Raw genomic sequence first — 26,867 nt, 5'->3', positions numbered from 1 at the left:
CTATTTCACATCCCGTGTGCTTGTAATACATCATCTAGACACTATGACAATTTTACCTCCAGCTTCAGATACGTCAGCAGAGCTGCCCTAGTCTGCAGGGGTGCTGTGTGCTGGTAATCTCCACAACCTCCTGTGGAAACTGTTTAGATGAAAAGCAGCAGCAGAGAACAAGTCTACCCCAAACAGCTGTCTGTCTCTTCCCTACCATGAAGATTATGAAGTCTTCTCTGCTCTGTAAATAAGAGTTTGGTCCTTTCTTCCCCCATTCTGCTGAATATGGGTCACTACTTTTTCAAAATCTTGAGACAAGCAGATGCAACCTACTGCACTTGTTTTACTCTGGCAGCAGGACAGTGGCTTATCTCATTGCCTGAGGACTCTGCCAGATGGCATTCGGCTATCATACCACTCGTCCCTCAGACTCCAGCCTGTCTATGCATGGCAGCAGAGCCAGGGAGCTGCTATGCACACTCAGCTTCTGGCTGTCGTATTACCAGATTGTGAAGGTTATTACCAGCAGAAGCAACTTAAAGCAGCTGTGAAGGGTTCAGCATTCAGTTTTCCAGCACCAGTTCAGAAGAACAGGGGTGCTGCATTAGATTGATTTAAACCTTTCTCTTGCCTATCCAGAACTGCACTTGGTGACGCCTACAGCTGGCATGTCTTTGCCATTGTCTAGGCTTTCCCAATATTTCATCTAAAGTTGCCTACAAAAGTCTTTTGAATTTCACAGTGGATTTTAATCATTTAAACAAACATGCTTCTTTTGTTCAGAAAATATACAGCTCAGTATACATGCATTCCCAAGAATGGGTTAAAAAACAACCAGGCCACGCCATCTTACTCATTATGCAAGTTGTTGAGAAGCACAGGAAAGTGAAATTGCTGTCACGCCATTATTTCCACCGCTTAAGTGAATAGAAGACAGACAGGAAGGTTATGTTTCTCTGAGCTTTTTCATTCACTGTTTTATGAAGCCCTAAGGCCTCACTTGCTCTCCAAGAACTTACTGAAATGATGTGTCTATTTTTGTTAAGACACATGCTTTTTAAAGTAACGTGTAAACGCAAACATACATACAGTAAGGAGCCTAGGTGGCTGGCCTGACATTCAGACTGATCACTTGTGAAAAATGACAGTCACCATTTGGCAATTTTTTAGCTGGCAGAGGAAGAAAATAGTTTGAAGTTCAACTTGATTGACTTAACCTGAAGAAGATGAATATGCAAAATAAAAGTAACACTAGTCAAATGCAGTGTAGAACAGTGGGCAAGATCGGATTTTACAGCACTTTTAAGAAGTCAGAGTTTGCAAATCCTAAAAATGCATTTAAAAAAAAAAAGAAAAAGAAGAGAGACCAAAGTTTCTAGCATTTACAGGTTGATAAAACTGTTCCTGTCGTACCCAGGATTTATGGGCGTGATTTGCTGTACTGCAGAACAAGTAACACTGCAGGATGTGAGATTTCATTACCAAGAAATGAGATCAGGAATTGGCTGTGACTGAGACAGGTAAAAACAGATCTTTTGCCTACAAAAACTCAAGTGCATTCTGCAGTCTAGACAGACCACGCTGTTTTCTCAGCAGTTCTTTCCGCTACACCGGAGCACTTACTTTTAAATGAACTCTGTCCTGCTATCAAGCTGTGAAGCAGTATAAAAATGTATGCCACATCTCCCATTAGCAAGATGACGCATTGCAGAGTATACAACAGGAATCCTCAGGGAATACTTTGGGATTAGAAGTGAAACACTGCACAGATGGGATTGTTGGGTAAGGGAATTCCCTCTGCCCTATATAGGGCTCAGAACATTTAGAGCTTTTACATCAATAGGCAAGATCAAGCCATTTTACCTTGTAAATATTTAAAGTACAGGCAAAAAGACATGACGTACTTGAAAATCTGAAGAGAGAGGACAGTTATAGACACAGATACTTGTGTTGCTATTTTTTTCTTTTAAGTACTAAATATTCAGTAACTTGTAGGGAAGCTGAAGAGGTACACAAACATATAAGGAGAAGGATAGTGTTCTCATGCAAATTGTTAGAAGCTAAAGATCAGGTCCTATTTCTTGCCTCCATACTAACCTAAGATTGAATGACAGTTACTCTTTGGATACACTCACTCTCAACAATCAACAGTTAAAATCTAGATTTGCTCTCTGGAAGATTACTAGAGTGACAGCATTGTCTGCTGTTGAAAAACAGGTTACACAACCTATAACGTCAATAAAGCTCCCAGACAAGTCCTGTGAGCGTTAATGGGAAGATACTGTGCCTTTCCATCATAACCTATCTAGTCATTGTCCTCAGTATCAAGAGAACAGTTATCCAGAGGATTTGCAAAGGCACAGAGGGCAGACACATGCTAACTCCAGTTGAATGCCAAGGGGAGCTGGATCTGACCTGTAAACCCCCCACCTGACATAGGCCAGTGCAAGGTATTAGCACCACAGCACCAAGCTCATTGTTCAAGCATTCCACGGGTAGCTTCGGGTTTCCCTATACATGATTGAGTCTAACCATCATTTTCATACTTGGAATTGGATTTTGAAATGCTTGTACGGAACTCATAGTAATCTGTGAGCCTCTTTCTCACTAAACATCTCCCTTCAGCTCTGCGCTGATCTAATAGGCTTTGTCAAAGTGTTCATGTCTCCTTTTGATTATAACACATCTAGCTGATTTATGAGAGAACTGTGGAGTCACAGAACAGAGCCAGAGCTTGCAAGGTCACACCAAGTACACCCCCGGTGCCTCACAGTGGGTGTCACTGCTGACCGATGTTTGCCTAGGGTGTTCCACAGATCTCCAGTGTCATAGGCTACACACAGCCTCCACAGGCAATCTTTTTCCAGTGTCCCACTATCATTTTTTTGCCTCTTAATAGGAAACACGAACTTGTGTTTTTGCAACTGGAAGCCATCACGTCTTATCCTAGCCACCATAGACAAAATTAACCTCTTCTAAGAGCTCTTGAAGACTTATTTCTCTCTTGGACTTTTTTCTCCGCTTTAAAGGTAAAAAAATTCAATTCTTTCAATCTTTCCACAGTCCTGCTTACTATACCCTTAGCCATCCTCAATGCTTTTTATTAGGCTTTCTCTTGTTGGTCTTCCATTTTCTCAAAGTGTAACACATAACAACAGACAGACTTCCAAGATAAGGCTTTACCTATACTCATAGAAGTGAAGGAATCCCTTCAAGACATCTTCCAAGCTTTGCTTATACACCACGAGATGACAACTTCTTTCTAAAAGCATGCCACTGTATATTCATCTCCAATTTCCACTCCAAAGCCACTGTTTCTAAGTCAGCTTATAGCCATAAAAAAAACAGTAGTAAGTTATCATTTAGCAGGTGACTGCTAGTTGGTGGTCTCTGCGCAGCTCTACATGGACTCCCTTACACTTCATGGGCACGGAATACTACCACACAGCATTAATTTGCTCACATCTCCTGAAAGCGTAGATGGGGACCCCAAGAATGAACAGGCTAAATTTTGTACCATCCACATTTCCTGCAGGAAATCCACTCATTTAAGACTAACAAAGAAAAGGGCATGCTGCCTTCGTCTACCTTTTGCAACCGGACTTCAGTTATCTCAGTGGTTAACTGGTAACTCTGACAAATACTGTACTAGTTTAAAAAAAACCCACATGCCCATGCCAACATTCACACACCATTTCTTCTTCTACAGTATCTTTTGCACCAAGCACTTCAAAAATATTAATCCTTGCAAGCTCTCTATGAAAAAGCATTAACATTTCCTTGATCAGATACAGAAACCACAGCTTAAAGAGAGGTTAAGTCAACTGCCCACAGAGTGAGTTGATGACAGTTTTAGAGATCAGTATCTTTCTTATGCTAAGCACATTTATGTTGAACCTGCAGAGAATGGACAGCTGTATAATGCTTTTCAACCCACAGCTATGCACAAAATCCATTTTCTCCTTGATAAGGAGAAGAAAACACCACATGGAAAGAACAATACTCAATACCAAATGCACATACCTGATCACAAAGTGCAATCAGAGTCTAAAAGGAGAGCACCGTCCTTCCACGTAGCTGTGTGATAGCACCTACCCCCACAAAATACAGGACTCCGCACGTTCACACAAGTAAGCTAGATACACTCTGCCAGAGGAAAACGTGCCCTTTCCAAGTCCTTTGGTTTGAACCTTACCTTTCCACAAGCCACCATGGACAGGGCAAGCTGGTACCAGACGTGAAATTCATCAAACGCAAACTTCATGGCTCTCTCCAAGCACTGAGAAATAAATGTTGGGAGAAATGTCAGACTTTTTTTTTTTTTTTAATATCTTATCTCTTTTGTCAAGACTACTGCTTGGCTCAATAATCACATCAGGGAAAACAATCTATTGTGGCCCAGGTGATTTTTCCTTTTTTCAATGACATCATTTTCTTCTCAGTTAACTGGCCTTGCTAACACACACCATCACTTCAAACAAGAGCTACTTTGCTCAAGTGCGTACAGACAAATTATTTTAATGTCTCAAACGTTCTGTGTGCATTTCTGGCTTATGCTGCCATAGGTCTGTAGCTGTTTCTACTAACTGTCAACTAGCATGCTTCACTTTCACCTTTCCCAACAAGTTACTGCAAAGAGGGGCTCTGCTTGCACGTTTCAAGTGGAAATTTCGGCAGAAGCCAAGAAGAGGTACCTCAGAAAGCATGACATACTGCCCTCTTCTGCCCAGTGTGATGCTGAGGAGGTCATAGACTGCAAAAGCATCCCGGAGGCTGACAGCTCGGTCATCCTGCTGGTCTGGGGCTCGGCTGATCACTGCGTCCCGGTTTGCCTGGGCACAAGACACAAATGAAACATCAGACCCCAAAAGAGGAAGAGAGAATTGACTCCTCCATTGGAAGTTCTGCTCATCATCCACAGCATTTTGTTTAAAATCATCTTGAGATATTTTTTTAACTCATCCAAACATAAGGAAAGTGTTTCCATTCAGAGTTATTTTTTATCCATATGAAGCACACTCAAGAAGATAGCTGTACATACAGAAAGTGCTTGGAATACCTCATCTGAATTTGTTTCACAGAATTAGAGCATTAGGAAACAGACCTACCAGATCCCATTTCCTCGATAATTAGAAATTCAAGGCCGTCCTTAAACCACATTCCTCATTACTTCAATTGCCTGCAACTGTGGTAACTGCTTTCATGGTTGATATTTTGTCTTCTGTGTCTGCACTTGATGTCTTCCCAATAGCATGTGGTTTTGTTCCTCTTTTCTGCTACTCACTTTTTATTTTTTAATTTGAGCAAGTTGCCTTAGTAATCAGATTTGCCTGTCATCAATTTAATGCAGTTAGAAGTCTGGGCCACGCAATACCAAATGATTTTTTAAATAAAGATGTTGTAAGTGTTAATTTTGCATAATCTATCAGTGCATTGCTCAGCCCAGATCAGAAAGAAACGTTAATTTTGACAGAAAATGATCAGTCTAGCAATTTGCGAGGATGTTCCAAAATACCATATGGCATAGACTCAGATTCACCTCAGGATTCCAGCCTCTCCGCTTTCGGAGCACAAAGAGGGAAATTTCAAACCCAGAGTTAATGGAAAAGAACCTCTGATTTCCAGATGCAGAGGACTTCCCCCAGACTGCCTGAGCTCGGAGAGGGGCAGTGCTGGATGCCACTGAGCACTAGCACTAACTGATAGCACGGATACACTGCCCTGGGCCCCTCAGCTGAAAGGGGTGCAACATCAGACATCCAGGTCTAGACATCTAAAAGACCAGAAAAATTAGAAGATTGACAGCAGTTTCACCTGGAGCAAAGACAAACAAAATGTTCCCTCCCTGAAGCAGGAAGGTTATGAGATTTATTTTATAATACTTACTACTATAATCTTACATCTATTTCTTTCTAATTGCAGGGAGATTTTTTTTTTTCCTAAAAAGGTTAAACATGGGAATTAAGTGTAATAAAAATTTCCAGAATATGCAGCCCTTAAAGCCCACGCATATTTCATCATGATTAAGCTGCAGCTGTTTCATCATGATGTTATCTGTGTAATGCCCCAGTTCCAAGCACTCTTCATCACAGCCTCCAGCCGAGACAGCAAACACAATTACTGACAACTAACACAATCACAACCAAAAGCCAAATGGCGACTGCAGTTAAAGGCAAACTGACAGGTCAGGCCCAGCCTAGTGTGTGCACAAATAAACTTAACAGCGACTCCCGTAGCCACAAAAGTATTTTTCTTTTCCATGTTACTGCGAAAGACACAATTTGTGATTTAAAAAAGTAGTTCAGAACAATAGGTGGCATGAGAGAACAAAACCAACTTCAAAGAGAAAAACCTGCAACCAGAGTACGGAAGCAGAGCTCGTCTATCTTTATTAGCAGAACTAAACAAATAAGAATAAAAAAATAATACAGATGATTAAGCTCTATTTCAGCTTAACTGAAGACTGTTACTTTAAAAGGAAAAAAGAAGCTAAAGTAAAGGTATATACAGAACAATTCTGAGATTGCTACTTCAGAGAGTTAAAGATGAAGCATACACAGAATGATCCTTATTGCCGAGTGAATCCTCCTACGTATATACAATAGCATTAACAATTTTTTCTGCACTGGTTACATTGTTACAACAATTGTTTGTAGAAAATAGCTACTGAGCTAGCTCCCCCCTGCTCTGTAATCTCATCATCAACCTCCCATTAGAGTCAGCTGTAGCCTGATGCTTTTTTGGGTATCCATCTAGTATCAAACAATGATTCTTAAGTTGATGCATTAGCACAGACAGAAAATTAGTACTGGTGAATGCCCATTAACATCTGCTAACAGATCTTGGTACTAGAGGCAAGAACATGCCCAAATCCTGCAATAAGCAGGAATATGAGACATATTACAAGGATGTAACATTCTAAAATTGCAGTCATACTGAACATATTGTACTTTACCTAAGAAGACAGCAGTTAAAAACACCATATGCATAGGCATGACTAATATTCTTTCCAAGAAGGTCATAAACCTGTTTATTTTGTTCAAGCTTTCAAACCTCAAAGCCATAGAAGGTCTCTGCAATCTATGACTCTCTTTCCTTGCATGCATAAAAGTTGCCACTAAGCAAATTCATGGCCACTTCTATCCCAACATTTTTTTAATACTGAACCTATTTCCAATTGCTAATTGCAGCTGCTCAAAAAAATCAAGATGTCCCTGCATCATCACAGAGATATATATATTTAAAAAAACTAACCCAAAGCTGCAAACCTCATAACAAACTGACTGAACAGTAGTAAGAACACGGAGTGTGTCTAACACAATAACCTAAATCATCATCCCAAGGCTCAAGGTATCATTTACTACTGCAGTGTTACATACAGGAGGGCGGAGAAGGGAATGTGAATCACTGTTTCTTGAAACCCACTCAGGGAAGTGGGCATGGTTCTGTGGCCTGCCTCTCACCTTTGCTTATGTTTTTGTAAACTTCTGTTTGGCGGTGAGAAAACCTGACAGTCACTGGTTAAGCACAGGTACAAAATAGTTGCAGCATTACTGCAATACGGCATACACCAATTCTGTTGGACGGGTAATTTTACTTACTGAAACATACAGAGAGAGATATTTCATTTTGCATGTGAGAACGCATCAGTTCTAAGCCATTTACACCAGTATTTTTCCAGTACCTGTGTTTCTCTTGTTTCAGACCACTAATTTTCCTGAACACAAATGCAAAAATGGTTATTTGTAGAACACTGATCTCCAAACAGCGCATCGATAACACAAGCAGCGATTCCCAATTTGTCCTACTGCATTACTTCCTCCTCCTCCAGTAAAAGCAGCAGTAAAACACAGCTACAAATACATTTTCAACACCCCCAGCATGACTCTTCCCTTTAAGCTGTTCCCATTGTCACACAGACATGCCTCACAGCACACAAGCGAGATGGAGAGAGATGGTGAGTCACATTATTAAAAGAAGAGAACCTCTGTTCATGGCTGTTGCGTGGGATGGAGAAGGTCACTAATGCTACCAACACGAGTTTCGCCATTGGGAGTTGGTGCAACTTGCACTATACAGAGCAAAAATATACAGTCAATGCCCCTTAATTTGAGGTACTCCTAGGTAATGGAACAACCCAGAGATGCATTAGACACAATTAGCTGTGCACGTAGGTGGCTGAGACATGACACCAATCCTATTTTGGGAGATAAGACACATCCTGTAGTCAGCCCAGACCGAGCAGCACACAGGATAGCGAGCACCTTCATCCCTCCCTTTCCACAGCCCAGGGACACAGCCCACCTGCAGGCCACACACATCCAAAAGACTCCAGCACAGGCTGGTACCCCCAAGTCGATCCAGTGCTCAGCCACGCTGATGTCTCTGTATCATCCTCGAAGCCCAACTCAGGTGTTCACCCTGACCGGGGCACAGAATCAGCTGGGGGTTCAGCAGCGCTTTTTAGGTCCAGCTCCAAACCACAGCAATATAACAGGATGGGACTTTTAGACCCTTGCTGGCTCTGATAGCAGGGAGGAGATCTCTCTTTCTGGGGATCTGCAATTTAACTAACAACCCTGCTGAGCTACAGACAGCTTGTGCCTTCCTATCCACATATACAATATACTTACCTGCAAACTCAATAAGCCACCTATACACGGAGGATGTGCTGTACACCAATGACCCTGATAATTACAGTTTATTCATGGCATGTTTATTATATGTAGAAAGGAAGAGAGCCACAGCAAATCCAAACAGCCATCACTTCAGCAGTTATTACACACACGGTTACGCTGCAGAAAATAAAATTTTACCACAGTACAAAGATGTGCTTCTTAATAAACCATCACACAATCATATGAATTACAATAGTGCGTATTTCACGTAGCAGCCCCTTCTCACAGCAATTAGCTATGAAGTATCCTTTAATTGCTGACTTTGAAACATGGCTCCCCCTGCCTTTTTTTTTTTCCAAAGAAGAAAAAGAAACCAATTAAAATCTTTAATGAGTGCCTGCTGCCTGCCCCCTAATTCCTGGGCATTCTAATGTTCAACTTGTGTCTTTTCATAATAGACATAATTGCCAGATCCACTGCAACCCATCTATACAGAACGGCAGCATGTTTTACACAGTGTACTGTAATAATGTAATTGGTGTGATTCAATACTAGCATTAAGAGAGAAAAACAAATGCTATGTGTGTAAGATTGACAACAAGCCTTTGAAATCATGCAATTGATGCCTCTGCTGCTAAAAGCTGGGAAATATTTAGCCCATGTCCTTTGGATCTCCATTCTGGCTGTTTCGCCTGTACTGCCAACAAAATGAATGAATTCTTCGCAACGGCAAGGACCCATTCACATGGAAGAGGCTACTGACTTTTCACCTAAGTTACTGATGATCTCTACAAAGCACTTGAAGGTTCCCCTCACTAACATATACAACAAAAATATTCAGGGTTGACTGCAAAGCTGCCGTGAATATGGGAAACAGCTGTAACAGGGAGGAAACACTGTACTCCAGCCACTCCCAAAACTGCTCTTAGAGGGATACCACAGCTTGCTCCGCTTCAGACCAGAAGCACAGTGAATGAAAACGTACTGCCTTGTGAACTGCGTGGCAGTTTCTGCTAGGCAATAGATCACAAGTTACTGGTACCCCATTCAGATGTCTCAGCAAAATAGCCCATTATTATTGGTTATCAAGTATGTCCATATAGATATAACATTATCTCTCACCAGACATACTTTAATGTCTTGTACTGCAGCAGAACTAATTCTGGAAACATCATTGAAAGCCAGACATATCCCCCAGCCAGCCCAACAACCCTACACAAAAGAAAGAGAGCAAGAAAGTAATGAAGTTTCTTTATGGATACTGTCCTGGGTAACAAGTCATATATTTACTATAAGTAATCTATATTTAGAAAGCTATGTTCCAAGAATTTGCATCCTCTTTGTAAGTTCGGAAACAAGACTCCACACTGCAAAGCAGAAGAAAAAAAGCTCTCTATCCTGTCTCCAGCACCTCACATTAGAACTACTTAGTCAAGAAGCACTTAACAGAGGTGGTGTATTTCCCATCCTGCAATCTGCCTTTGCAGGTCCCAAACATATAGCTTTGCCTTGTGGACCAGTTAAAGAGACAGTTGGGCTTGCTATTGTAAGTGCACAACTGCGATTTGGCAAGAGCCAACAGAGCAGGCAGTCCTGTCCCCAGTTGTCCCTTTCAGCTGCCGTGATCCAATAGCCCTCAGGAGAATACTCATGATGGTCATCCAGCTGTTATATCATCACTGGGCATGGTGTCGCTCAAAAAAAAGAAAATCCTACAAAAGCAACGAGATTGTTCTCCTTCGCCAACCCATTTGTTGGACAGCATTATTTTATAAAGCTAGGAACTGTAGAGTTAACAGGTTTTAATTATTTCTGTGCTTAAAAATACATGGGTTTAATCTTATTCTGTTAAAGGCATGCTCACAGCCATGAGTTTGCTCTCACCAGTAAAAAGAACAGGACAAGTCCCAGTATCTTACTTCCCCCCTCACCATCTGTTCTGTGCTCTCAGGCTCTCCAAGGTCAAATCGCCTTTAGGGATTCAAATCGGAGATAAGATGGGGATGACATTTCTAATCTTTGTTACACAGGCACAGAATTTATTAGTTTTGGATACAAGGAGCTTCATTTTCAGTATGAGGGAAGTGAACATGGAGCCAGAAAAAATAATCCGTGTTACCTGGTATGTTTGGTGGACCGCACCACCCAGAATCTCCAATTGTAAGAACCAGAATTGCCAAGGGCTGAATAAAGGGATTTTAGACTGTATGTTGGATCTCAGATTCAAGAAGGCAAAGTTTCTAAGTGCAAACAAAGAACTTTTTCTCTTTTTTTAAACCTCAAAAGTAAACACAAAGTAATAGAAAGTGTTCCATTCCTGGCTCTGAGGAACTTCTGGCTGACTTTAAGGGGCAGTGCAGTCAACTCAGGATATTCCTGAGAATGATTATTAAAATAAACAAAACTGTGGCTAAGGGTTAGTCCTGCCAAACCTCCTTTGCCTACGCCCCACAGCACAAAGCACCAGAGTCCCTGATGGCAGAAGCAGTGCCATTCCCACTGGTAGCACGATGCAGAGAAACCACACCACAGCAAGTCACCATATGCACTTGGTTCTCCCCACAAACACAGCACACTGGTTTTGATGGGTTAAATGCAATAAGAAAGAGGACTAGTGGTTTAAAAATAGGCCAGTCCATTTTTTCCAACATGTGATAGGAACACATCATTCTACCACAGCCTGAGCTTGTAAAGGCTGTCACCAGCTGGCCTTCTCCTTGGTCTGAAGGAGAGCATTTTCCTCCTCTCAGAAACGCAGCCCATCCATACCATAGCTCGGGCTGTGCATAAGGAATGAGAATTTAGCCAGCAGGCCACAACCCCCCCTAAAGACCGCCCTGACTGTGGTAATCTTCAGGCTGCCTGATTTGTTTCACTAGATTCCTTTATGAGAACTCTACAGCCAACCACCGTGACTAAATAACAGCTGGCACAGAGGAGAAGCACTTGCCAAACTCAACAACCCAGATGCTTTTCATTGTTTACTGAGATGCCTTAGCCTATGAAAATAGGTTTCCATTTTCAACAGGACAGAAAGAATACAGGAGGCAACTCAAGAGGCTGCCATGAAGAAAGAAGCCCCAAGCTTTCACTGTAAGTGTTAGTATACTCAAAGAAGCATGTTCGAAGCTATAGAAGGGGCTACCGTGTTATCTGGCCTTCTGAAAAACTTGGGCTCAGAGTGAGTGAAATACTAAAGCAACCTTTAATTGCCCTGTTAGAAGATATTCTCGTTTCATCCCACCAGAACATGCAAAGTGGCTCCCTTCCAATGCAAGATAAAGGGATAAAACAAAAGCTGGGGCAGCATCACAAGCCAGAACCCAGCATCACTAAGAGCCAGACGCATGCTGGAATGCAGGATCTGGCTCACAACATCTTAAAGGCAATTTATTTTCTTCCTTTTCCACTTATGGGAACAGTTCTTTTAACACCTGTAACATCTTCTGTGGAGTTGCACAGATCCTGGTGAACTAGATGTTAGCTTCACCTTAGGAAGGGAAGACAAACAGAAAAACAGAGTGAATTTCAGCAGCAAACTACCTAGCACTGATCTACTCCCTCCCTGTATGGCTCAGAGGGGAAAAAAAAAGGTGTTCCAGATGTATATTTCCTGAAAGAGCTACCATGTCTCCTAATAATGAAATTTATCACATATTTACTTTGAGGTTCTCCAATGATTTACGCTGCTCCCCAGTACATCTTTGCTCTGTCTCCCCTCGACGTGCTGATAATTCTTCTGCCCCTCCTCTCCCCAGTTTTGTCCCCCTTGAGCTCCTTTTGGAGTGGCAAGAGTCAGAAATGGCTGTAGAGCAGCTGTTTGGCTTTACAGTCCTGCAAGAGAGTTATAATGGCACGGGCGCTCTTTTGTCTCCTTAAAAATCAGACAGGAAAAGTACTTTTCTGGTGAATTTTGCTCTGGCAAAGCAATCAAAGTGTCAGAGAGCCTGGAGAGCTCCCAGTAAGCCAACATAATTGTAGACTTCTGTTTCATTTTAAGGGGTTCAAAATTGTACATACTGAAAGAACGCCTAATCCAGCCAAAAATCCAGGAACACCAACTACGATGCCTACTGGCCTACAGAAACATACCATTATCGCTTGCCATTAACACTCTCTCCAGGAAGGAAAATATGTTTTATTCAGTTGTTAACATTATATCATTACAGAGACCTCAACCGGAAGTCTGCTTCTCGTTAACTCATTTTCCATGAGCTTCAGCAAGTTTCAAAAAACAAAACAAAAAACTTCAAACAAACAACAAACCTGTACATGAGAAAACTCACTAGCCTACAACAAAACTGTCATGGAAAAAGATGTCTCATGCCATAAATTAAACAAACCTTCCCCTTCTTAGTACCATAACAGTAAAACTACAGGAAAACATTTATGAATTGCAAACGTGTAAGAATCAGATTGCTCCCTCTGTTCCTCCACTTAGGAATCACATTCCTGTAGTTCCTAAGCGTATCTCGAGATACAGCTATATTTCTATAGACTTGTCCTGTATTTTTGTTAAAACAACAAACTCGTGGCAAGCCTATTGCTAATGCAAGAGGAAAGCTCGGATGTTCCATTTCCCAAAAAATGGAAAGACAGTTATGGTTCCTGCAGTGCTCTGCTACAGGATCTTTGATTGAGTACTTTATATGCAGCAGATCAAAATGCCTCACATCTACCTCTAGAACATTCCTATACATAGAAGACAGCACTTAGCAAACACAAGCTTATTTATTTAGCCTTGAAGTCAGCACAGCAGCCCAGTTCCTATCAGTTGCATTTTCACACTGCTTTATCCATAACTTAGTTACAGGACCACTTTGCCATTTTACGCACCATTGTATAAAACAGGGACAACTTTCCTCCACCTCAGCAGAACAAGATTATAGAGTTCAAGATCCCACAAGGCCTTTCTGACTGCAAGACCAGACCCAGAAAAGGCTGGAGCAGCCAGTACTGTTGCTGATCCAAACCCGTGATCCTCCTCCCACTTGAATCAGCCCTGACAAGCCACGCTGACAGGAGTTCTTCTGATTTTAACAGAAGTGCATGTGGTGTTCTACAAGCCCTCACTCCTGAGGTCTCCACTTCCAATTACAAAAAGCCCTTCTAACTGCAGAAAAGCCCTTGAAAATACAAAGTAGATATACCGTAGAAGCTTCACCTAGAAACCGCTAAAAAGCACCAACTATAGTAACACTCAGATGTATGTGATTTTTTAAGTCAATTTAATATTTTGGGGTGGTTCCGCCTCTTCAATTTTCCCCCAAATTTTAAAAGCAAACAATATTAAATTGCCATGTTCTGAAGAACTTAGCAGGAAAGGGGAAGGATTTGAGCCAGAAGAACCAGACAAACTGAAGGAAGCAAAAAACAACACAAAACAAAGTTCCCACAGTATCTCTTTTCAACTTGTCTGAAAGCTGTTTAGAAGTTTCTAAGAGGGTCATTGATGCTCCAAGGTTTTCAAACCTCGCTTTGAGCTACAAGTGACCACCCAGTATTTAAAGCAAAGTAACTTTCCGTACACGTTTTCAGAAAGCATTCCTTACACACTTTCTGTATGTTTGCATCTTCTCAGAACGTGAAAAGGATCACATGTTACTGTGCAGTTCTCCATGGAATGGTTTTTCTCCACCTTTTCCCCTTCCTCTTAAAGGGATTCTTTTAAAGCAACTGATGTTATAAGTAGAAGAAATGCAATTATTTTACTAGTTCATTATGGATGTTTCTACATGTGACAAAACTCCCTGTATCATCAGCATCAGAAACTGCCAAAGATCACTCAAGACTGAAACAGCTAAAATATTATCCCTGCAGAGTAAGGAATGTAAGCAGAATATTGTATCCCGCAAATGTACCTGCAAACAGCAGGTACCACCACCATGCCTGGATTTAGGTAGGGCTCCCTTCCTCTCATTCTTGATCCATAAATCCCCACAGATGTTTTGAGTGGAAACATCAGTCTACGAACAATGTATCTGAATGTCAGAACCTGCATGCAGCTATGGCGACTGCAGTCACTTCCTCTTCTTGACAATTCCCAAAACCCTTCACTGACATTCCATTTAATAAAAGTGGTCTTACTAGCAAAGGAATAAATAGTATTTCCTGTTCAACAGCTGAATCTTTGCTTCTGTTTATCTAGGGAAGATTCTGTAAACAAAACCAACCAGAATACTTGACGTAGACACGCTAGATATTCCTTTGTGCTATTAGTATTACAAACTCATTTTTGGCTTACCATGGATTCACTGATTAAGAGGAGAAGAAGAGCCTCTTCTACGTTGTCTTGAGGGCAGTATGCACTGAAAGACAGAACACATTTTTCTGAGGAAGGTCAAGAATTATCCTGTCAGCCTCTTTCTCATTTCACAAGAGGAGCAGTAACTTGAAACACCTCATGCATAATTCATTTGCTAGGCAATACCTTCTTTTGCAGGTTCTCATAATTAAAAGCTCTGCAATATATCCTAGATGAGCTATACTGAACCATAAATAGACTATTTCCCTTTCATAGCAAAGATAGCTATTTGGTTGATTTTCTTCCTTCCTGGGGGGAAAAAAAAAATTAAACACTCAAGGTTTAATGCTTTATTTTTCCAGCAGGCCTTTTGATAGGAAGTTAAAAACAAGAACACACAAAACTACTACATGAATCAGTGACATAATTAGCAGCACCAAAGAGTGTTCAAACACTCTCCTTCCTCCTGCCAATAAAGTGAAATAAAAAAGAACGCTTACTTCTCTTCTGTGTACAGCTCAGGCCTCCGACAAAGAAGATTGCTAACATAAGACTGATCTTCCTTGTTCATGAACTCAGGAAGCGGATCAGATAAAGGGCTCCAGTAACAGTCTTCACTGAGGGAATGGAGAAGTACTTGGGCTAGCTGCTTGGCTGCAGTCTAGAGAGGAGTGAACAGTACGGAAAGAGACACATCAGTGAAGCCTTCTCCTGCACAAAAGATTCACCCCTCCCCATGTTCCACTTTAAGAAGGAGATGGACCAACAACATGACAGTACCATTCTTCAGAAAGCTAGAGTAGCTAAAACAGCTGCTAAAAGTCTACAGCAGTGGCAGTTCCTTCCCCTCTCTGAAAAGGCCAGCCTTCTGCATTTACGTGGTCTTGGTGCAATGCTGTAGGAAAAAAAGTATCAAAAAGGCCTGACAGAAAGGGATGCTTTGATGAATGAAGACAACCAATTGCCACACGAACCACTGAGACAAGCTCACAAATGTAACTATACTAGAGTATGATGGCACTCCACTGCATTCTCAGCCTCAGAATTTTGTACGCAAGTCTCAGCCCAGAGGCTACTTTTGTATTAGGTTTAAAAGATCAACCCTTTATCTGTTAGTATTGCTCTTCCTGCAGCCTTTTATAGCTTCATCTCGGTACTGCTTCTCTCTCTTTGTTGCAATAATGGATGGGGTAGAGAAGACAGTTAAGAACTTTACATTGAGACAGCAACACATGCACTTTTTTGACCAGCGAGTGGCCAAGGATCCTTGAATAAATGCTTTCTCAGTTCATAAGCATAGCTGGCAAGCAGGACCTAAAAGGGCGCAAGTTAACTTGACTTTGAAAAACTATCTTTGGCATTTCTCCTTGTCCCCCACCCAACAAATCTCTAAATTTTTGCATTGTAAATAGATGAACACGCAAACAAGCACAGAGACATCAAAACGGGTGGTATCTTCTGTGAACTCTAAGCAGCAGAGCACTCTAAGCTCTAAAGTAAACACTGCACAGAACAGCACTAGCCTGAGACTTCATCCCGTCTGTCGAAATACTTGTAAATAGTATTTTGGAACTTCTCTGACTACTGCATATAAATTTTACATGCAATTAACACTTTGAGATCTGTTACAAAGCCACTGAGAGTCATTTTCTTTTAAATACCACGATAGGTATGATTGATAAACTGAAGCGTTACTCCACTTAAGGTATGACATCTATAGGACCAAATAAATTATACTGAGGTTAAAGTTCCTATTATCAAGTTCAGAAAAATAACTTGTTTTGATGTAAGGTTCTTTATTTTCATCCACCTCGGTGCACGTGAATTAATTGAAGTAGTCTAAAATGCAACCACAGCAGTGTGTGCTGTTCCTTGAACACCAGAAAGGGAGGTTTCATAGATGTACCTGGCAAAGTGATCTGAATGTGTGGTGGTGCCTCAAGGAAATATGGTCACATGGAACTCCCTGGAAACCCCAAGACCTTCCACGCGCTCCTACTGACAAGTTACAGAAAGCCTTCTGTTTCTAACTAGGTTTTTCTATGCTTTTTATAGCAAGTAACCACAAGCAAAATGGCCTAGGGCCCTGCGACATTAGCCAGTATCATTTTATCATCTCAGTGTGTAATTATTTAGTCAGTTTTACCCTGAGGAGCCAACTCTCCTATATTTTTTCCTACAGTCTTAGAGGGGAGGGAAAAATAATATGCCAGCAACAAAAAGATCTCTACTGGTTCATACAGGAGTACAGTTTGTGATAAGCCTTTCAAAAGGCAAGCAGGAAATACTTTTAGTGTCTTTGATTTTAACATACAGTACAGTAGCTGTGTAAATTAGCCTCATTCTTATTTTGAATAAGACCAAACAAACCAGAACAGGCCAAGGCACTGATTTATGTTATTACTGCCTTTGGCTAAAAAAAGCATCATTATGCTTGAAGAACACTGTGATCCCACAAATTAGGAAAAAAAAAATAAAAAATCACGTGTTTCACTTTCATGCTTGAAAAACTTGTTTAATTAAGCACATTCCTCCCTTTGCCCTCTTGACAGCTCTTTAAAAATAAGTAAGAAAATGAAAATGCAACTTCCGGTAAAGTGGAAATCCCAGGAAAAACTATTGGATGAACACCTTCAGATTTCCCTGAGGGATGAAACCCCCATGGATGTTGTACAGCTCACCCCAGTTGCTCCAGGGACAGGAGCATTTGAGTGCCACATTCTGTCATGGTATAGGAACGGCAGATGGTTAGACTCATTTCAGCAAAATGATAAAACAGGCAAGGAAGAAAAATCCCCTGAACCCTGATCTCAATCTGGAAAAGGAAGCAATCATTTGAGCATGACAATTATTTGTCACCTCTTCTAATTCCCTGCACAAACTTCCTCATACATCCATATTCTCAATTAGGCATATAAGGTGATCCTAAGGCAACGACAAGATTCATTTCCAGAACAGAAGTTCCAAAATACACAGATGTGAGGAACCTAGGCAAAAAAGCAGTCAGGATACCCCTTCCACTCGCACTTTCATTTTATCTCTGCATTTGCACGTGAGCTAGAGACACAGTCAGTCCCTCCGTCGGAACCTGGCATCTCCAAAACACCATGCAAATCTATGCCCACCTCCCATGCCGAACTTCCCTGGAAGTATACAACACACAAATCTGAACCAAGCACAAAGCCAGTTTAGTCATATCGATGTCAGTGCTTTTAGGGCTGCAAAGTTTTAATTCACACTCTCAAGACTGTTATATTTTTCATGCTGTTGACCTTGTCACCTCCTGAGTAACTTCAGGACAAGATCTCTTAAACGGGAGACAGGGAAGAACCAGTTAAAAGTCTAGGAAGTTAAACAGGCACATAAGTAACTTTCTCCATGATTTCTTTACCAGAGACACTCAGGATAACAGGATGCAGCATGCCAACACCACCAACAAAACAAAAGTAAAAAATTAATATCACTCTGTACTGTACTGTATTGAAGGGAGTTTCACAGGAAGAACACTGAAGCACTTGAGTCTAAAAAACCACTGCTCGTTGCAAGAGACAGAAGTCCTTAATGCTTCTACATGCAAATGCAAAAAGGTGTGCATGCACACCTGAAAAGCGAGAAAGAAAACAAGACATTAACACCTGAGGACAGCACTGTCAAACTAAATACATCCCTATTTCTACCAGGACTAGAAAATGCACTGAAAAAAACCCACCAAAAATAACCCACATGCCCAGGTCTGAAGTCTCGGAGGTTTTAATTGTGCAGGTAGTGCATCACTTGATGCATCACTTCAAAAAGTTTTTTTAAAAAAAAAAAAAAAAAAAAAAAAAAGCAGCAATCCATCAAGTGAGGACAAATACATTTTGTCCTACTGCACTGGTTAAATAAACCGAATTCCTGCACAGCAGATTACCCCACCTTCCCATCTCCCACTCATTCCCCTTACCATTTTTAAGGTCTGAGTAGCTTTTGTTTCCACAGTCCGTAGAATTTCTCGCAGACTCCTCATTCCTTTCACAATATTTCTATGGGGAAGGCAGAAAAAAAAAAAAATCATAAAAAAAACCCAAAAAACAGCACATTGGAGACAAAATATTTTTATGATGCACCAAAGCTTGGCAACAAACTTGACATTCCAACAAACCAATGAAACAATCACTAATACTGAGTGTGCAGTAGCGAGACAAGTCACTCTGAGGCACAGATAGGACAATGGCACCGAGCGAGGCAGCGACTGTAGCATGCCTACTCCAGATGGCTTCCTAGGAGAAGATCACATTCACATTTGATGAACAGAGGGGACATTTGGAAGCCTTTCATAGCTCGTATTTATAAAGCAGATGCTTCTTCTTAAAAGCATCCACATCTCCTCTTCATACACCCAGATTGTACTTGTTTGAATTATATTGAGCTTACGTGATGCTTTTAAATGACGATTCCTTTTAGGTGGTGCTTAAATGCCTTGTGTCTGATGATCCAGACACATGATGAAATTACAGTGGTTTAAACAGTTTATTATCAGGCAGCTAAGTTGCAGTAACTGTCTGCAAGCACAGCTTAACCTGCAATAAAAGAGGGTTAGGCTAAAAAAAAAAAAAAATAAAAAAATCATATTAGTCTGCATACGCCATATGCAATTGAACATTACTCTGCATACACCATAAGCAATTAAAGCAGACTAGTTCCCAAATGGTATCTTAATCATGTGTCTGAGCACTAAGAAAGATGCAGAGAGGAAAGATCAAACACTGGACATACTAGTTAACACATTTGCAGCCTATAAGCTCTTCAAGGCTAAGGACATGGCCCTACCACCACAGTAACTACAAAATGGTTCAGCTCATTTTCATTGCAGGATGGAAGCTACCCAAAGAAACACAAACTATCAGAAGAAGAGCAATGCTGTACTGAAATAAAGACAACCAGATAAGCAGTTATACTGGTACACATACTGCCACTTCAGCTTATTCCAGGAGAATTTTCTGTGCAGATGAAACCTAGATTTCATTTAAAAAAAAAAATATTAAAAAAAAGCCATGCAACACAGCAACCTTCTCTGTCAATCTGATTAAATTTTGAAGGTAAGCAGTACAGACTGTGCTTGTGCCCATTTCATGAACTGCAAGCCTTCTTGCACTCCAGAATCAATGGCAAACATTTGAATAAAAAAAGAAAAATATATATTTTCTGGGAGGAGGGGAAAATAAATAAAGTGTGATCATGTTTACCGTGAATATTGGCTACGTAAAATGCTGCCCTAAAGCTTATGGTCACCAAGTCACAGAATGCAAATATGTGTGATGTTACTCCCAATCAAAAATCACCTCAAAATTTTAAGCTTTGAGGTAATCTGTAGATTACCTACTTATGGGTAATCTATAGACAAGCAACAAAATAAAGCAAGAGCAAAAACACTGGAGACTTGCCCCTGGGGAGAAAGTCAGAACCTGCCTTTCTTTTTTCCCTTCCACTTTCTCTTAAGTAAAAGATGTGCTTTGAATTTATCAAGGGGAAAAAGCTCAAGGAAGGTTTTGGAAGTTGGGCTTTAATGCTTTAGCAGGCTCTCCAATTACAGGGTCAAAACGTCTTGTGCTTTTCTGTCTATCTACGAAAGAATATACCCACAAAGATGTAGTTCTGGACCTTAAACTGAGGAAAGCAGTAAACCACGTGGGGATATTCATGCACACGAGCAGTCACACCAAATCTGGCAGAACTGTTCACATGCTATTTATTATCAGACAGTCAAAAAATCAGTAAATTCCCTCATCTAAATAAAATGCAGCTGCCCAACTGCTCTCCCCAGTTACTGAAAACTACTGGCATTTCTTGTGCTTCCTTGGGCTCCTTAAGAAGCTGGACAGAACAGTTATGGCATATAACAGTTCTACAACATTTTCAAAAATGTATATGTTTAGATTTCTTATTATGATAATGGTATTTGTCTTGATAAAGTGTCAATTCCATTAACTAGCATCACAAAGATTAGTGACCACTTGCAAAGCCAATTAATTCCACATTTGGGACATACATAAGAGATGAAAAACCTGGAGAACGTGCTAAAAAGAGACAGTTTTGTTCCCAGAGAACTCAACACCATTTCAGTTCCACTTTTTAGACAAGGCCATGAACGAAGTTAAGCTTCATGGAAGAAACACCTTGGTCTGCAGGAAGCGGGGAAGCGAGAGGAAAAGAAAGCGATATTGACACACTGAAGTGAATGAAAATAAATGGCAGATCTCTGCCCATCTGCAAGTAGTCAGGCTTGAAACCATGACTCGCATGACAAATGCCTAGGAACACCTTGAACAGAAGACAGGAGTGCAAAACGGGCAGCACAGGAGGAGCACCCAACACCCACCACCTCCCAGACAGGTGCCTGTGTGGTCAGGGTCTCTCAGAGAGCACCTGCTCCAGGCGCCAAGCTCTCAACTCCGAAACATGCAAAGCAGCTGACAACAATACCAGTTCTACAGAAATGAAGATTTGGTTTGGCAGCTTTTATATTTTGAACTTCATGAACATTACTGAGCCATGACAGGAGACAGAGCACACCTGCCAGCAGTCTGCAAACATACCTCACTACAGGAGTTTGTCTTTCCACTCTACTGTTCCAAGCCAGGAGGCCATCTGAGCACACATTTCATTTTAAGTGTATGAATTGCTCTACTCAATGATAAGGAACTTACCGTTCCATTAATAGATGTCCTTCATATACTAAACGTGCACGTGAAGAGATTTTTTTTTTTTAAATTAGAACCTGAAGAAGTTTACAAAAAGAAAAGTATGTATTTGAACAGAACTAAGTGTATGTAGATGAGTGGATGAGGATGCAAACAAAGCTTCTGGCAATCCATGGTGAATCCATTTGATCTTGTCTAGATCAGAAACTAAGCAATCTCGAGGACAGAAGACTATCTAGAAATCCCAGATACTGTTGCCTCAAGCCATAGCATCATAAGTGAACATCAGATCATGGAAATTAAATGAGTTGGAAGAGTCCATAGGCCGCTACTGCACTGCTAAGATGCCAGAAAAAGAAATGAGGCAGAACAGGAAGGGAAAAAGCACATGGTCATTGAACTGCTTTGGTTTTAGCCACAAAAGTGGCAAGAGAGGCATTTAAAAAAAAACATGATTAAATGTGGTTTAGGATTCAATTATAGCTCATCTCATAAAGAGGAATACAGAAAATCATGGGCACAAACTGTGACAAAGAGCACCTTGAGTCCCGTCAGCCCAGCTTGGCATGAAAATCTGTTTTGTTTGCACAAGTACCAGGTTAATAGAGGGTAATTAGTTACCAGTCCATGAATCAAAGCAGTTGTATCACATTTATGTCATATTGGTTTGATTAACACTACACAAAATTTAAACATACAATAAAATAAGACATACACTGTCTTTATGCAAATTGCTGGGAAAAATATTGATAATAAACCAAGAGTGGACAGCGGTCACCGAGATCTGCAAAGACAGTCCCCCAACAACATGGGAACCAGAAGGTCATGTTCTTATCCCCCCTCATTAACCGTTAAAACAGTTAGCCACTGACAGATGGAAGAGACCATCTCGAGATCACTACCTGGCAGTTTGCAGAGGCACCCCTCCAGGGGAAAGTGGTAGCTGGAGCACACAAACAGCAAATACACCATTGCCTCTGCCCACCTCCTTTTGCATCTTCGCATCTCGCCCAGGTTTGTAAAAGGTTATATTCTCTCCTTAAACAACCGCTCAATGCATAGGCCCAAAACGCACCTGAAGAAGTAAGCCTCAGGTTCTCAGATTCAGTGAATGAAGATACAAGCCAAGTAACTACAACAAAGCACATCAGAGTTTCCTAGTGGCAGCCTGTCTAACAGAATTGGGGCGCTCAAAAAAACCCAAATACGAAACAAAAGCTTAGCACTTATCTAGATTCACCCAGTAGGCAGTGTCCTGGATAAGGCGCAAGACTGTGAGGACTGAAGAGGAGATAAATGAGGAGAAAGTCCACATAAATTCCTCAGAAGAGATTAACAGACTGGCAGAGACTGTCCTGCCTGCCTTTGGACATTAGATTCTACTGTGAAACAACACATACATGAAGTTACTCTCAAAGTGCCCTTGCAACAGAAGCCTACAAAATTTCAAAGAGGAAACTGAGCACTCTAGAAAACTGACAGGAGGAGGGAAGAGAAAGAGTTGCGTAAGCTTTCTCTACAAAGCATTTTCATCAGGGTTTTCCAAAGCAATTTAGGTCCTAACTTGAGGGATCATAAGGAAATCCAATTTCTAGGAAGTGTTTAGTATTTATTATTCAGAAATTAATTTTCTTCAAAAGCATCCCATCTAGAGTTTCCAAATCCGACCACATCCTCTAGAAATCTCTGACTTTGTCTTGCCTGTAAAAGTCCACACATACTTCAAGTGCCATTAAGAGAGCAGCATACATATAACCATTTCTTCACACAGGTGAAGTCAGTTTGCCCAAAGAAAATACCAAAAGCATCTTAACCAAAACCCCCATAGCAGTATAAAGTAGTAATACCTGTTCAATACTCTAAAAGGAAAGGCAGTAAGAAATGAACCTAAACTTTCTGCATCAGAAAAAAAACCCCAAACCCCAGTGCAGATGCTAACATGAAAGACAACCGGCTGCCTCCTACAGTACGACAGCATCTGCCTGCTTATATTCTGCATCCACAGCATCAACATTGCTCACTGAAAGAATAAAAGAAAGCTTTCTTGGGAGGCACCAGGGCAAACAATTGCAGGAAAAGTGTCTTCAGCAACACAATATTTTTAAGTAAACATCTTATTAAAAGCATCTGCACAAGTCTTGCACAGCTGCAAGACTTGCTGGGTCTTACAGCTGTCAGCTCAACATCTGAAAGGGAGACCAGACCTTTCTTTTGTACTGGTGCTGTCTTTCCCCTGCACACTGCAAGAGAAAAGGGGATCCCTGATCATGCTCCTAGAGGATCATGCCTGTTCCTGCCAGCAGGAACAAAAGCATGACAACATCACGGATATCCCTTAGCTCTTCTCCCTCGCAAGACAAGAATACAGCACTCACCATTTCTTTTGTACACTTGTGCTGCTGGGGAAGGACATCCCACCTGATAGGACCTACCCCGCTGACAGCTTGAGCATTCATCATCCAAGGCTTATTTCCTACCTGAACACACTGGAAGCAATAAGGAGAACAAAACCGTTTCTTTGAGCTGTTCAATATTGAGTGGAGAAATTTATTACACACATGAAGCATCCAAAAAAGCTTCTTCCCACTTCCCTCCTCTTTGATTAATATATCCCAATGCTGCTTATGCCCTCTCGTGGCAGAAACCACACATTAAGACGAGCTGGGGGGGGGGGGCAGAGACAAGCTGTGGACTCCCACCGGGTTCCTTCCTCCCCCACCAGACCTTTCATTTCCCTGGCTGGTGTTTCTCACTTGCACTGGAGGAGGCGAGGAGCATGTGGGGCTCCTCTTCTGAGCCAGCCACAGGAGCTCCATCGTACCGACTGGGATGCTCTTTCATCAGGAGACAGCTACAGAGAACATTTTGCTGCTATTGCAGCAAGTCAGCTTATAATCAAAGCACTGCAAAATGTATTTTGATTCCAAGTTGTTTTCCTGTAGGGGTTTTTGTGGGTTGTTTTGTGTTGTGGGCTTGTTTTGTTTTGTTTTTTTTTAAGGCCATCATCAAAATAATGTGGGAAGAGAGCAAGCAGGGCCCAGAGTTATAGCTGAAACAACCCACTGGATATACTGAACTGATGAAGACTGAATTTAAAACATTGATGAATAAAATGAACATGAGTGGGTTTGATATTCAAAAGGTGCCTAGAGGACATCGGTGCCACATGTTCTAAATGACATTTTATTTTGTTACATAGTTAATGAGCTTACTGACAAGACCTGAGCTTTTTGTTCACCATGAAAATGTCAAAAGGCCAGGAAAGCATACACTGTGCCACAGCTGGTCAACCACCACCTCACCCAGGAAAACCACATACCTGTCCTCTCCTGCCAAGGTGATACTGAGACTGCACGTTATAAGTCCATATTTTCTTTACACTTAAACTTGTACTCACCTGAATAAAGGGGTCATTTCACAACATTCGGGTTTCGTGTATTTGTAAGTCTCTGGGTTAAACAAGGCCTAGCTGAAGGCACCTCTCATGGATATGCCTATGAGCACAGCTTCACTGTATATGCAGGCTTTTAATGAAAGAACGTGGAACATAGAGGCTATTCACAGTTGCATTTAAAGTCATTCTTGGGGGATATGAAAAACTAGCAAAAAAGCCCTAAGCAAGGAGCAACCCCTCTTCTTTCAGAGTCAAAAAATGGTACCAATTTTCTACAGAAGAATTTAAACTGATTTTTGCTGGGATTTTTTTCCCTAGTTTTCTTCCTTTGAATCTCCCCTCATTTTTTGCTTTCTTCTCCATTTTATTCAGCAGGAAAAGGAGGAGGAGTGAAGAAAACGAGAGAAAATATCTTTGGCAGGGGGTGAAGGTAAAAAAACAGCCAAAATGAAATACTTTCAAGGACGGTTTGCTTTCAAAAGCTTATAAAACTTTGACCAGCAATACTACACAGAGCAGCCAGAAATTCAGTATCTGATTCCTTGAGAACAAATGGGATAATATGGTGCAAGAACAGGACTAGGGAACAAGTACTGTTTACACACGGTGAAGAGACACTCTCCCTACACAGCAATCTCTCCATCAGCTCAGAGTTGATTATGTTTTGAAGACATGGCCTGTTTTAGGGAACAATGTGCCCTCACTGATGGCCTTTGGAAGTGGGCATTTACAATGTCTTTTTTATTGTTCTTGAGAAGGTTTTCCTCAGGTGAAATTCACTGTTGGCTTGCAGGCACCAACTCCTCTTGCCCTTCCAAGGTTCACTGGGAGCTGTATTTCAGAGGCACAATAAATACCCTGGAGCAGCACTGTTCCCACATGCAGTCTCTCTAGTAAAACCATACAGATTTGAGGTATCGATCGGGACATTTAAGACCGTAAATAAACAAACAAACAACAGAAACTACCCTTAAGACTTCACTGAGCTCTAAACGAGGCCCTGTGGCTGAACATTTTAAAAGCACACAGCAGTGTAAATTCCACTCTCTCTTTACGGTCAAACTCCCCTCATCTCCACAGGGAACAGAGCTGAGTCAGGACAACAAAATTGTTCTACTCCACCCTACTTGTGGGTCTGGAAAAATGAGGCTTAGGACTCTTAGGAGAGACAGACAAATAGAAGGGAGTGAAGGACACTGAGGGGACTCGAAGTGAGCCAGCAGCAAAAGAGTCACAACAGAATGCATACAAAGAAATAAGCCTTCATCTGTTCTGAAACAAAACATGCAACATTATCTATTTTTATTAACATCTGCATTCACCTACCCCTTCTTTAAATGAGTCACATAGGCACTCTGTAGAGCTGCTTCCAGGAAGAAGGAAAGTTCAAACTCAGAGTAAGTCAAGTTGCTGCCTTTGATACTCCTTGAATGTGTGTTGTTTAAGGTCTGTGAGGGGAGGAAAGAAATACCTGGGATTACAGACAACTGTTTGTACTAGGCAGTTCCTCATGAGCCAGAGACATCTCCAACAATAAAATGTTAGCTTCTGCCATCAGATTCTTCCTCAGACTACTTGAAAACTTACCTTCATTAGCTATTCAAAAACCTTTCAAAGTCAACTTTAAAATAAATAATGCACAATAAACAAATAAATACAGTGACTTCCATGAAAGAGTCTACATGCAATATGAGTTTTGAAACACCACCCCTTATTACTTTCCAACCTTTAATAAAGTAAGTAGAAAGCTACACATTAATACCAAGGGCTTCAGAAGTACTAGTCCAACCACACAGATGCAGCATCTTGCACAAAAATATTAATGCAATGTTTGAATAGGTATGTCTACCTTAACATAACATAAATATTTGTTAAGAGTTAGTAAGCTATCAGGAGTCCTGATGGAAGAATCTTAGCCTTTCCTCTGTTTCTCCTACCAA

At 41.1% G+C, this 26,867-nt stretch overlaps 1 protein-coding gene across 9 annotated transcripts in view; it reads right to left on the bottom strand.

Moving 5' to 3' along the window:
* The window catches only part of TTC7A (tetratricopeptide repeat domain 7A), a 176,218-nt gene that overhangs the window by 126,124 nt on the left and 23,227 nt on the right, over window positions 1-26,867 (bottom strand). For 5 of the 9 annotated variants that reach the window (XM_074579665.1, XM_074579662.1, XM_074579663.1 and 2 more), the window contains 6 exons: window positions 26,254-26,375; window positions 18,797-18,875; window positions 15,354-15,514; window positions 14,854-14,917; window positions 4,686-4,823; window positions 4,187-4,270 (listed from right to left, as the gene is read on the bottom strand). In XM_074579665.1, the coding sequence (XP_074435766.1) occupies window positions 4,187-4,270; window positions 4,686-4,823; window positions 14,854-14,917; window positions 15,354-15,514; window positions 18,797-18,875; window positions 26,254-26,375 (648 nt within the window). Of the gene's footprint in view, window positions 1-4,186; window positions 4,271-4,685; window positions 4,824-14,853; window positions 14,918-15,353; window positions 15,515-18,324; window positions 18,699-18,796; window positions 18,876-19,099; window positions 19,848-21,539; window positions 21,544-23,908; window positions 24,073-26,253; window positions 26,376-26,867 lie in introns of those variants that run through there. The other 4 variants (XM_074579668.1, XM_074579669.1, XM_074579670.1 and 1 more) reach the window with 4 other exon arrangements.

This window comes from Larus michahellis, chromosome 3 (assembly GCF_964199755.1).
Source record: "Larus michahellis chromosome 3, bLarMic1.1, whole genome shotgun sequence".
NCBI lineage: Eukaryota > Metazoa > Chordata > Aves > Charadriiformes > Laridae > Larus > Larus michahellis.
This window is presented reverse-complemented; position numbering and strand designations above follow the sequence as displayed.